This window comes from Phascolarctos cinereus, unplaced genomic scaffold (genome assembly GCF_003287225.1).
Source record: "Phascolarctos cinereus isolate Bilbo 61053 unplaced genomic scaffold, phaCin_HiC Scaffold_5;HRSCAF=322, whole genome shotgun sequence".
NCBI lineage: Eukaryota > Metazoa > Chordata > Mammalia > Diprotodontia > Phascolarctidae > Phascolarctos > Phascolarctos cinereus.
The window spans coordinates 448,599,492-448,612,898 of NW_027555958.1; the positions used below are offsets into that span (position 1 = coordinate 448,599,492).

At 43.7% G+C, this 13,407-nt stretch overlaps 1 protein-coding gene and 1 long non-coding RNA gene across 5 annotated transcripts in view; one reads left to right on the top strand and one right to left on the bottom strand.

The window, feature by feature from the left end:
- The window catches only part of LOC110209312 (cytochrome P450 4B1-like), a 35,597-nt gene extending 23,153 nt beyond the window's left edge, over positions 1-12,444 (bottom strand). Inside the window, exon 1 of the mRNA XM_020987673.2 lies at positions 12,193-12,444. Coding sequence (XP_020843332.1) covers positions 12,193-12,384 — 192 coding nt within the window. The 5' untranslated portion in view covers positions 12,385-12,444. The remainder of the gene's footprint in view (positions 1-12,192) is intronic.
- Positions 1-13,407, top strand: part of LOC144454147 (uncharacterized) — a 71,704-nt gene that overhangs the window by 16,856 nt on the left and 41,441 nt on the right. The window lies entirely within an intron of this gene.

Genomic DNA, 13,407 nt, shown 5'->3' on the forward strand with positions numbered 1-13,407 from the left:
CTTCAATCCCATCTTACGCAGTGGTTCCTTTCCTGCTGCCAACAAATCTTCCCAGGTCTTTGACCCTAAAAATGAGTCAGCCATGCTGGCTCTCAAGTAGCTGAATACAAAATATAAAATGTCAGAGCTGGGAGGGGCCTTAGAAGACGGAATGTCTGGGCTAGGAGAGAGCTTAGAACAGATAATTTCAGAGCTGGGAGGGGCCTTAATCTACAGAAAATGGGAGCAGGAGCAAGGAGAGACCATAAGGATCATTTCTAAACTGTCATAACACTGCTTCACTGCCCAGATGTGAGGAAGGAGACAGCCTAAGAAGTAGACAGCAGCTTCTTTTTGGCTGCCCAAAAGAGACACTGCCCAAGAGATTCTGAGCAACGGACGCATACTCACTCAAGCCAGATAATGCTGTTCTAACCATGAATGGAGATGCAGTGCACAGCTGGGGGCGCTCAGGGCTCAGGCTGGGGCCAGGAGCCAGGCTCAGGCAAGGGCTGGGGTCAGGACTCAGTGTATCCCTGGGATCAGGGCTCATTCATGGTCCAGGATTAAGCCTCCAAAATGTATGAGTATTTAGGACTTTGTGTAATCTGCCTTCATTAATTTACAGAGTGCTTTTCTCACCAAGCCCCTCCAGAATAGTACAAGGATTATTACTCTCATTTTTTAAGTAAAGAAACTGAGAACTAGTGAGGATAAATAGCTGTCCCATTGTTGTGGTGCTGCTCAGTTTGGAGCTAGAAATGTGATTCTGGGATATTCTGAGGTCTTCTGACCAAGAGCTGTTTCTGGCATTCCTTCCTGCCAAGCTGCAGTTCTCAGACCCAGATTTGGAAAGGATAAGAAGAAAGGACAATCACCATAACAACCTATTATTATCCAGAGCAGGAAGAAAGGGAGCTGTCCTTTTCTCAGGCTGTTACCGCTGCTGCTGTGGGGAGGACTGATCTAGCTTTAGGATAAGATGTTTTAAGAAAGGAGAGAGGAGGGATAAGATATGGAGGGAGGAAACACTCTGTTCCCCGGTTACCTAAGCATTTTTCTTGTCTTAGACTTCTTTTGTTTGGCTTTGTGTTTGCTAAAACATTCCTTTAAGCCCTTAAGTGACTCTCCTATGTTTGATTAAAGTAGGCACAATGTAGGAGAGGCTCTCCCAGGGCCTCAAAGAAACCAGGGAGAAGGAAGCTGGTGTCAGCTTTGATATAAGGTTACCATGGCCTCTGGATTGAGAGGGCTCAGGCTTCAAGGCTAAAAGTTCACCAGGTTAGAGAAAGGCTGGGATTGGAGTGTGGACAGCTTGTGTGGGAGTAGGGGAGCTTTGGAGGGGCAAGGCTTCACAGGTCCTATCTGTGGGCTCAGTGTGGAATTAGGGGCAGGGCATGGTCTGGGAGCCATATGGAACCTCAATATCTAGCAAAGATCACCATGTCAGGCACATACACAGTATCTCTGTCTCCTCTAAAGATATACACACACATATATATCTATGTTTATATGTAAAATAATATTTAAAAATAGCTAGAATTTACATAATCCTTTAAAGTTTACAAAGCAATATAGACGTTAACTCATTTAATCCTCACAACAATTTTGAGACAGGTTATATTATTACTCCCATTTTTAAAATGAGGAAACTGAGGCAGATTGAGGCTGAGTGAAATGCCAAGGGTCATATAGCTAGGACATGGTTAAAGCTAGATTTGAACTTCAGTCTTCTTGACTGTAGGCTCAGTGCTGTATCCATTGTACCATCGATGTATGTAAAAGTTTACAAAGTACTTTTTAATAACTCCAAGAATCACCTACCCATCAAAACTGAGTATAATCCTTTAGGGGGGAAAATGATCATTCAGTGAAATAGATGACATTCAAGCATTCTTGATGAAAAGACCAGAGCTGAATAGAAAATTGGACTTTCAAATACAAGACTCAAGTGGAGCATGAAGAGGTAAACAGGAAAGAGAAATCATAAGAGACTTATTAAGATTGAACTGTTTACATTCTTGTATGGACAGATGATATTTATAACTCATGAGACCTTTGTTGGTATTAGGGTAGTTGGAGGGGAAAAATTATATGTATGTATATAGATAGATAGAGGGCACAGGGTGAGTTGAAGATTAAGGGGTCGTATCTGGAGAATAAAATTAAGGGATGGGGAGAGGGTTATACTAGGAGAAGAAGAAAGGGAGAGGTAGAATGGGGTAAATTATCTCACAAAAAAAACAGAAAAGAAAAGACTTTCAGTGGAGGGGAAACAGGGGAAGGTGAGAGGGAAGGAGTGAATCTCATTCTCATAGGATTTGGCTTAAGGAGGGAATAACATACACATTCAATGGGATATGGAAATCTGTCTTACCCTACAGGAAAATAGGGGTTGAAGGGGACAAGAGAGCAGGGGGATGATAGAGAGGAGGGCAGATTGAGAAATGGAGTAGTTAGAAGCAAAGACTTATGAGGAGGGACAGGGTCAAAAGGAAGAATAGAATAAATGGGGGGGGCAGGATAGGATTAAGGGAAATAGAGTTAGTTTTTCACAACATGTCTACTATGGAAGTGTTTTGCATAACTTCCCATGTATAACCTATATTGAGTTGCTTGCCTTTTCAATGAGGGTAGGTGGGAAGGGAGGAAGGGAGAGAATTTGGAACCCAAAGTTTTAAAAACACATGTTTAAAGAAGATGTTTCCGCATACAACTGGGAAATAAGAAATACAGGAAATGGGTACAGAAGTCTATCCTGCCCTACAGGAAAATAGAAGGGGAAGGGGATAAGAGAAGGGGGGGGAGATAGAAGAGAGGACAGACTAAGGGAAGGGGTATTCAGAATGCACGCCATCTTGGGGTGGGGGGAGGGGGCAAGATGTGGTGAAAATTTGGAACTGAAAATCTTGTGAAAGTAAATGTTGAAAACTAAAAACAAAAACAAAAACAAAAGAAAATTTTTGTGACATCAAACTTAAATCAGGGGAAGGGGGTGGGGGTGGAATAGCATTTATGTAGCCCCTACTGTGTGCCAGGCACTATGCACTTTACAATGATTATCTCATTTGAAGCTCAGCTAGCCGTGTGAGGTAGGTATCCCATTCAGGTTCTTTCAGGACCCAGGCATGGAGACAACAACAACATTTACAAAAAAATTTTCCGTTTGCAAAACATTTTACAAACATTATCTCATTTGATCCTCCTGACAACCTTCAGAGGTATTATCCCCATTTTATAGATGAAGAAATTGAGGCAGGCAGACATTAAGTGACTTGCCCAGAGTCACACAATCAGGAAGTGCCTAAATTTGAACTCAGGTCTTCCTAACTACAGGTTCATCCCTTGCTCCATTGCACCACCTGCTGTAGCTCATCTGGGGAAATTAATTGATCAAGGACAGCTGGGTGCTGTTTTACTGCTTCCTTGCCCATGGCTATCTACTCCCTGTTAGCCACGGATATTCTGTCTTTTCCAGCAAAAAGTCATTCTCTTTGGCCAAGAAAACAAAAACAAGACAGTATGCTAGCAGCAGCACCACCTCCCTGTGGTCATTTGGCATCGTCCCATCCACCTCAAACCAAGGGTCGCTCCTTTCTTTCGTCCTCCTTTTTCTCCTGGTAGAGTGAAAATAAAACAAAACAAACAAAAACTCTTTCATTATTTTTTGGTTTGTTCTGCTTGAAACAGGAGCATTGAGGGAAAGTTGTAGGAGCAACTTTTGGGTTTGATGGCAGGAAGAACATGCCTTTAAATATATCTCTTTCCAGAGGGAATGAGCTGCCTTGTGTCTGCCCCCTTCTCTTCTGACACTGAGCTACATCTTCTGCATCTCCCACAATGCACCAGTAGAAGGGGGTTGGGCTTCTTCCTACCAGAATCACAGAACACTAATGTGGTGGGGGGAAGAGATCTCAGAGGTACCTGGTCCAACCTTACCTGAAAAAGGATCCACTCTCCAGCCTGCTTGTGAAGTTATTTAGTCTTTGCTTGAGTCCTCCAGAGAGGAGAAATCCACTACCTCCTGAGTTAGCCAGTCAGTCAGTCAACAAACATTTGTTAAAGGACCTACTATGTTCGGGGCACTGTACTAAGTGCTGGGGACACAAAGAAAGACAGTAGACAGTCCCTGCTGTCAAGGAGCTCATGGTCTAATGGGAGAGACAACCTGCAAACAATGTACAAGCAAGATATAGGCAGGCTATATTGGAGATCATTGTCCATCCTTCATTCTTGAAGAGGACCAATGACATCACCAGGTGATAGCTTGACTTTTCAGTGAACTGGATTTAAGTGAGGCAGAGTTGCACAAAGTCATTAGACTTACTCTCTCTGACTGAGTCATGGCAGTCCAGTGGCATGATAATCAAGGGAAGGAAGGCAGTAACATTAAGGGCAATCAAAAAGGGCTTCCCATAAAAGGTAGGATTTTAGCAGAGACTTGAAGGAAGCCAGGACATGGAGATGAGGAGGGAGGGCATTCCAGGTTTGGAGGACAGCCAGAGAAAATGCCCAGAGTCAAGAGATGAAATGTCTTGTACAAGGAACAGCCAGAAGGCCAGGATCACTGAGCTGAGAGTTTATAGAGATATAAGGTGTGGTTTGGGGAATTTTCAGGATCCTCGCTAGCTACTGCCCAAAGAAACCAGAGCAGTATACAGACAGACAGGCAAGTTGTAGTTTATTTATCCACTTCAGAATGTGGCACATACCATCAGTAGGTAAGGGTCATGTGTGTCTCACAACTCTGCAGATGGCATATATTTATACATAATATATTAAATGTGTAACTATGTATGTATAGATATGTGTATAAATGATGGAAAGAGATATATTCTCTCCTCCTGAGTGACATGAACCAGAGGGAGTAACAGAAGGCTTGTGTTTTTGTTTTTTTAATATGAGGCAATTGGGGTTAAGTGACTTGCCTAGAGTTACACAGCTAGTGAGTGTTATGTATCTGAGGACACATTTGAACTCAGGTCTTCCTGACTCCAGGGCTGCTGTGCCATATACTGTGCCACCTAGCTGCCCCAAGGGTTGTGTTTCTTACAAAGCCGTTTGAGATAAGAGTACATAGGAAAAGGTACCTTATTAGGATACTTAATGTGTCCTTAAAAATATGTCCTTTAGCATAGTCATTTATAATACACCAAAGAAAACAGTACCTTCTTTATTAATCAGTTAGTTAAATAGCATTTATGAAACTCCCTCAGCCTGGTTTATTAGAGAGGATAAAGGGAGGGCCGCTTGGCCATCCTTTCCATCGGACATCTCTGCCTCTCCTGGATTCCTTCTCTCTTCCGTTGATCAAGGAAAGGTGTTTTTCTCCAGAAAAGTCTTGTGAAAATACAGGACTATCAAGATAGGAGGGAGGGTTATGGAGATGGCTACTTTCCCTCTTCTTCACATGGGAGAATTTGTTAGATCAGATCTAAGTCCCCTTGAGAGAGGAAGAGAAGAGGAATAATCCCTAGTCCTATCCTCTGAGATTCCCCCTAGACCCTTTCAGTGAATTTGAAGTTACATGGGGAGGGAAGACCAGGATGCAGGAAAACCTAGGCCAACCAGGGTCTCAGGAATCAAATGAGTGTGTATTTTTCAGAGTGAGTCTTGGAAGAATTCAGAGAACTGAGAAATCAGCCTGTGGAGGTGCGAGATGGAAAGTGGGGGTGGCACTTCCTGGAGGCTGTGCAGTGGGAGCTAGTCGCTGATTAGAAAAAGCCAGAGATGAGGGGGTGTTAAGTATTTTGAAAAGAATCTCAGGAAGCTTCAAGTGTGGAGAGGGGGAAAGGTGATGTATTCACCTCAGTTCTAGAGTAATCAGCTTTCCTGCCTAGCTAGGAAACCTGTGTTTCTAGTTTGGAGAGATTTTACTGTGTCTTCCCCCACTCCCATTCAGAAGACCTCAGGAAAAGGGAGGGAATCCTTCATTTAGAACTCTTCCCTACTCCAGGACTTTTCTGGGGTTAAGTAAGGGTTTAGAGCAGCTAACTGGTGAATTACAAAATCAGGGATAAAGGCTGAATCCTAACTCTAGACAGAGAGTGAGTCTAAATCCTTGTCCCAGGCTGAGCCCTAACTCAGGATAGAGATGGAGCCCCAGCTCTGGTCCTAGGCTGAATCCTAATTCTGGACAGAGGTTGAGCCCAAGCTTAGTCCCAGGCCAGGGCTTCACTTTGGACAAAGATTGAACCCTGAGCCTGCTACCAGAGGAGCCTCACTCTGTACAAAAACTGAACCCTGTGAGGGAGATGCTATAAGAATTAGTCCCATTTTGAAAGTAAGGAAATGGAGGCAAGCAAGGTTGAGTCACATGCCCCAGGTCCCTCAGTAGGTGTGGAACTTGAAGCCATGTCTTCCTGACTTGAGGTCCAGCACACCATCGCATTGCCAGCACAAACCAAAGGCGTGGGGGACTAGGAGGACAGCTGCTGACTTTCCAGCTTCTGAGGCTGACAGGGCTGGAGTGAAGTGGGCTCTGGAGAGCTGAGGTGTCATCCCTCAAGTCTGGACTTCCAGTGACCTCTCCAGGCAGGAGACCCCTGATGCCAACACCAATTGCTTCCCATTACTCCCTGTCCATCACCCCATGGGAAACCCAAGTCAGCTGATAATCCATGAAATCAGACCCTCTGTTGGTCAACATGTCATCGAGTGGTCCCAGCTCTGGCTTGGGCTCCACAGTGAGGGAGAAAGAGGGAAGAAGAGACCTTGGAGCTTCCCCTCAGTCTGGTGGAGGCAAAACTCAGAATGACAGAAGGTCAGAACTCGGGGGGAATACAAAGGGCTAGTCACTCAACTTTTTACAGATAGGCAAACTAAGGCCAACATTGGAAGGGGTCTTGAGAGGCATCTAGACCAACCTTTCTTTACATGATCAAGAATCTTCTTTACAACACATGGACAGATGGCCACCCAGCCTCTGCTTTGCAAAGGGTGAGCCATCACCTTCTGGTGCAGTGCATCTGCTCTGTGCTTTTCCTGACATCGAGTCTCAACCTGCACATCTACACCTTCCCCCCCACTGCTCCTGATTTCACCTTCTGGGGCCAAGCAGATCAAATCCCATCCCTTCTCTACACAAGGACATACCATTCCAAAGAGCAAGCCGTTAGGAACCATTCCAAATATGGAAAAATGAATTTGGAAAGTATTAATGTTATTGCGCTGAACACCTGGGCTCCCATTTGGTGGCGGTACTCCATATCTAGACCATCTTAGCACACTGCTCTCTGATTCTTCTCCCCTCACCCATTCCCAATACACATTTCTTCTCTATCTCTGGGAATATTAATTAAGCCAACACTGTGATTCCTGGAAAGGATGTTTCAACTAATTGTCCTGTGACTCCAGTCATAATCCCTGTGACTTTCCAAACAAAAATTCCCTTCCATGGCCACCACTCTGAGAGAAATTAAGTTTAATGTTGTGTCATTGGATTACTAATAATAATTTGTAATATTCCCTTCTCTGTCAAAACACTAGCTTGGAAAGAGGCACCTGCCTGGCTGGAGAATGTCATAGGCATTTTAACTTTCTCTAGGCATTCTGCTCAAGCCATCTAGGCAGGACCTCACCTAACTGGAAAATATGACTTCTTTCTAAGGCATAAACAGGATCCAGTTTGGGTGAGGTCTCTTTCTGGAGGAAAGAGCTTCTGCTTTTGCTCCCCTTCATTAGAGTTTAGGGTGACCCAGCTCATGAAGGAAAAACCAAACTCAGATTGCTAGTGGCTTCTGAGTCAGCCTCGGTGGATATAATTCAGGGCTAAACCCATTGTGCACTTGGTTTATACTACTGCTACTACTACTACTAATAATAATGATAATTCATATTCCTTTAGCATGCTGAAGTTTACAAAGAGCTTTCTTCACTGCAGATCAATGAGGAGGATAATGACAATGTCGCTATGCCTGTTTTTTAAGAGATAGCATAGCAGAGCAGAAGATGTGCTGGACACGAAGTCAGGAAGACACTAACTAGCTGTGTCAACATGGGCAAGTCATTTCATTTTTTTCCTCATCTGCATAATGAGGCTAATCCTACTGCTAGCCCCTATCTCACGAGGCTGTTGTGATATTCCAACGAAATATTATATATAAAGTGTTCTATAAACCCTAAAGTGCCTATAAGCGCCACCAATTTCTTCGTAATCATTCCTTTCCACAAGTACAAATCCAGAAGAGTAAAGCAACTTCCCTCACATGACTGGTAATTGCTGAATCTAAACACACAAGTAAGCTAGATGTACTATGAATCTAGCTCTAGACTTGGAGTTAGGAAGACTTGAGTTCAAATCCAGCCCCAAATGCTTACTAGCTGTGTGACCCTTGGCAAGTCACTTAACCTCCATCTGCCTCAATTTCTTCACATCTGTAAAAAGGGGAATAATAATAACACCTACCTCACAGTATTATTGTGAAGATCAAATGAGACAGCATTTGCGAAGTGGTTTGTGAACCATAAAGCCTTATATAAATGTCAGCTGTTATTATTAAGTTCCTTGATTCCAAATTCAGTACTGAATGACCATCCAGGATCTTTGAAAAGTCATGCAGAAGGGCAGAACTCCTGCTGGATTAAGATAAGCCACTGCATTAATTTTCCAAAAAGGGAAGATAGATTCCTCAGATAGTAAACTTGGCTTCAATTTCTGGCACAATTCTAGAGGGAGGAGCACTGAACACTTAGAAGAGGCAGAGGTGTCTGCTGGGAGTGAACAGGGCTTCAAGAAGAACTCTTGGCAGAGTTACCAAACTCACAAATCCAAGAAGCAGTGTAGCCAAATCTACCTGGGCGTCAACAAGGCATTTGACAAAGTTCCTCTTCCTTGTGAGTGTGAGGAAATGTGGGCTAGGTGTTAGGTGGATTTTGAACTGGTTCAATAAATGGACTTGAGTGTCAGTCTAGAAGGAGGTTTCTGTTGGACTCTGTCCTTTGTGATGTAATAGCTGATATTTTTATCAATGACTTGAATAAAGTTATAGATAGCATGGTGATTAAATTTGCACATAGCCAGAAGCTTAGGTGAAAGAAATGCTAGTATAATTTGCTATTTTTTTCTTCTGTTGTGTTTTGTTTCCTTTTTCTGGTGGTTCCTCCTATTGGTTCTAATTCTTACCTACAACACCACTAATGTGAAAATATGTTTAATAGGAATGTATATGTATAGCCTATATCAGATTGCACACCATCTTGGGGCGGAAGGTGGGGAGGAAGGGGGAGAAAAATTAAAAACTCAAAAGCCTATGGGAGTGATTGTTGATAATTAAAAATAAATTAATTAAAAATTAAAAAAAGAAAAGAAATGCTAGTATGCTAAAAGTACTCAATAACGTGGAAATATAGACTGAAGCCAACAAGAGGAACCTTAACAGGCAAATGAAAAGTCCCACAATTTGATATAAAAATAAATTGTGCCAGTACAGAATAAGGATGGGGCAACCCTTCTGAGGTTGTGGTGATTATCACACAATATGATGATTCTCTATTTTCTTCCTTTTAAGTCTCATTCACTCCCATGACTTCAATTGTCACTTCAAGGCAGGTCCTGAGTGTAAATTTGAGCTCCCCTAATGTCTAGTCTTAAATTCCTAACTGTCCGTTAGACTTCTCCACATAGATGGCCACTAGCATCTCAATCTCAGAATATTCCCTTCAACTCCCTCTCATCTTTTTCAATTTCATTTTTCCAGCTCCTCCTCTTCTTCTTCCTCCTCCTCCTCCTCCTTTTCTCTCATGTGTTCTCCTCTTTCTGTTCACTGCACACTTCTCAGAGTGGTACCAGCATGAGGGCTTGTGTGACATAGGGAGGTGGGGTGATGTAAAGAGAAACGGTACCCAACAGGCCTGGATGCTGTTAGATGCCTGGATGAGAAGCTGCACAGAAGGGATGGCTGTTCTTTCAAACCCAGGGAGGTACCACCAAAGAAACAGCTCATGATCTCATCACCAGCGGCTTTCTTGGTGATTTTCTCAGATCTCATGGGTTTAATTATCATCTCTACTCAGATGATTCCCAATTTTATATACATTTATATAATCCAAATGCTTAGCAAAATGTGTGGCACATAGGTGCTCAATAAACATTGATTGATTGATAATCCCGTCTCTGAGGCCCAGGGTCTCATATCTCCAACTGACCTTTGGATATTTCAAACAGGACATCCAGCAGACATTGCAAACTCAATATATAAGAACTAGAACTCATTCATTATTCCTGCTACCCCCCCCAAAAAAACCCCCTTATTCCTAACCTTCCTATTTCTGATGAGAGCATCACCACCCTCTGGCCACCCAGGTTTGAACCCCCCAGATCATCTTCAGTGCTTTTTTCTTCTTCAGAGAGTTTGATAACTCAAGTTTAAGCCCAGTTCTTCTCACTCTGAAGTCAACATTCATTTCATTACACCAGGCAAAAGCCAGAAAGAGAGACTAATTGTTCATTATCTTTGGTCTTCTTTGGAGATCAAGGGGTAAAGATAAGACCAGTGGGACCTCTGGGAATTGGGAATGGAATGAACATGGGGTTTACACTGAAGATTCATCCAATGAACTTTTTTTATTTCCACCTTTCAAGAAAATTGTCTTCCATAATATCATGACCTTGTGAGTTAGAAGGTCATTTCTGAGTATTTGAGGGGAGGGTTCCAGTTTGTGATGAGAGAAGAGGGTTCAGCACTCAGGGAATTCATAGCCTGAGGAGTCATATGTGTCACACACAGAGAGCATCAATCCCTGTCATTAAGCAGCAAAACACATACAAAGTAATCTAGTGTAAATTGAATCCAGATAGGTGGTGCAGTGGATAGAAGGCTAGGCCTGGAGTCAGGAAGACCTGAGTTCAAATCCAGCCTCAGAAATTTACTAGCTATGAGATCCTGGGCAAGTCACTTAACCCCATTTACCTCTGTTTCCTCGTTTGTAAGATGAGCTGGAGAAGGAAATGGTAAACCACTCCAGTATCTTTGCCAAGAAAACCCCAGACAGGGTCATGAAGAGTTGGACATGACTGAAATGACTAAGCAGCAGAAACAAATTGAGTCCACTGGCTGAGTAATCATAAATAAAAGAATGATCAGAGCCGGACGGAAAATGCTAGGCACAGTGGAAAGGGAATTAGATTTTGAGTCAAAGGATCTAGGTTTCAAATCCTAGCTCAGCTACTTACCACCACTGTACCCTTGGGCCAATAACTTACACTTTCTGAGCCTCACTTTCCCCATTTGTGAAATGAGGGTGTTGACCTAGTAGATAGCCAAGATCCCCTCTGGGTCTAACTCTAAGATCCTTGCCAGGGAAGGTAGATTTTGACCTGTGCTTTATAGGAGAGAAGATTGTAGGAGGGAGACAACAAGAAAGACACAGGGAAGGAAGTGGAATGAAGTTATCCTCAGGGAAGGGAATATTGGGTTGAAGTATGCCCTTACTTCTCTTGCCTCCCTCTCCTCTATTTCTTCTTTCTCTTCCCTCCTTTCCCCCTTCTTCCTCTATATTCTGCTCAGGATTATTCTTTTCCCTTCTTCCTCCCCATACCCATCCTTTTGTCTCCCTTTCTGCCTCTCCCCCACCCTATCTTGGCCCTCTCTCTTTGGCATAACCAAAGAGCCAGTGAGTAGGGAACCTGTTATGCTCACTGTCTCTACCTCCTTCTTCCTCTGCCTCTTTCTTCCCATCCATCTTCCTCCCCCTTTTCCTCTCTCAGTTTTCCCCTCTCTTTCCTTCTCTCTGCCTGACTGTAGAACAAGGAACAATGTGTGGAAATGGAAGAAATCAATTTCTGTTATTCTTAGGGAAAGCTTCCTAATTATGGAGCTGTCCAAACATGTTGTGGGTGGCTTCATGGAGTTAGTGAGGGTTTCCAGAGTGCTTAACCACTTGCTGGGGTTGTCAGAGAGAAGATTCTCCCCTAAATCAGACAAAATGACCTTTGAACTCCCTTTCCAAATCTAAGGTTCGGTGATTCTGCATCACACTCCACCCGTCTCTCTCCTCATCTTCTCCATCTCCCCTGTGTCTTTCTCCTGTCCCAAATTGATGCTGCATTGCTTCCTTACCTGCCCCAAAGCCAGAACAGCAGTGGTCTCCTCCCTTCACTAACAACCTCCTTCTTCTTCTTCATCCCCAGACTCTCTTCTTCAAACTCTCCTCTGTTTTCCCTCCCTCTTCCTTTGTGCTCACCCCTGCCCCTGGCTAAGGGCCCAACCGTACCTCTTTGGCAAGCCCAAAAAGCCAATGTATAGGTGGCCCAGGGAAGCTGTCCAGAGCTCGGAGCAGTTTCTGCCTCCTGGCCAGCAGCTGGGTCAGCTGGAGAAGACCCAGGGCCAGGACCAGAGCAGTTGGACACAACCACAGCCTTGGGAGGCTCACAGGGAGCCATGAGGATAGCCATGAGAACACCATGGATGGTGTGGAGAGTTCTGCTCTGATCACCAGCAGTACTGCTGCCTGAGCAGCCTCCCTCCCTTGTACACCAGGTTTGGGCACTGGGCCAACCTCCGCCTGAGCCATACTCCAAGGAGACAGGTTGAACACAAGGAAGGGAGGAGCATCCATGGGGTGGGGAGGGACCAGATTGGAGATAATTTCATTCTGTTGCCTCTAAGAACTTTCTAGAACTCTAGGACCAGAAGGGCGAGCAAGCAACGTCTCAAAGATACCATTCGATTTCTATTCATATACTTCAACATGTAGATAGCTATACATCTATGCATATATAATACATATACAATGCATACATACGTGTGTGCACAAATACAGAAGTATGCACACAAATGTGTATATTTCTGTCTTCTCTCCCATAAATAACTTTAAATTTTATCTGATAAATAAGAACTTTGCAAATCTTAAGGCACTACATAAATGCTAGCTATTACTGTTATTAACTTATACTTTGGAGGCCCATGTTCAAAGAGTAAGGGCTCTGGAGAATGAATTACCTGTGTGTTTATAACAATGGGGGGCACTCACTGGGGCAATGTTGGGTCCCATGCAGAGATATCAAGGACAACAGAAAGGGGTGAAGGATGGGGGAAGAGTGACAGTACTGGGGAGTCTAATATCTGTGATTGAGAACCCCTGGATGCTTTGCTCTTTCCCTCCAGCCTGGCTTCCTGGGTTGACTAGATCTGAAGGAGAGTATTAGCCCTGGATAAGAAGTAGGTAGGCTTCTTTGAATGGGAAACTGAGGCACAGAGCAAGCAGATGAGAAGGTTCTAATTCCAGAACTTATTCACCCAAATGAACATTCTTGCCTCTTTTTTTCTCCTTCATCCCCCACATACAGTAAGTTGACAAAAGGTTGATTCTATCCCAATGTCCCTCACAACCAACTGCTTTTCTCTCCTCATGCAGTAACCAGTATTCTAGGTCCTTATCACCTAACTCTTAGACTATGACAATAGCCTCCTACTTGGCTTCCCTACC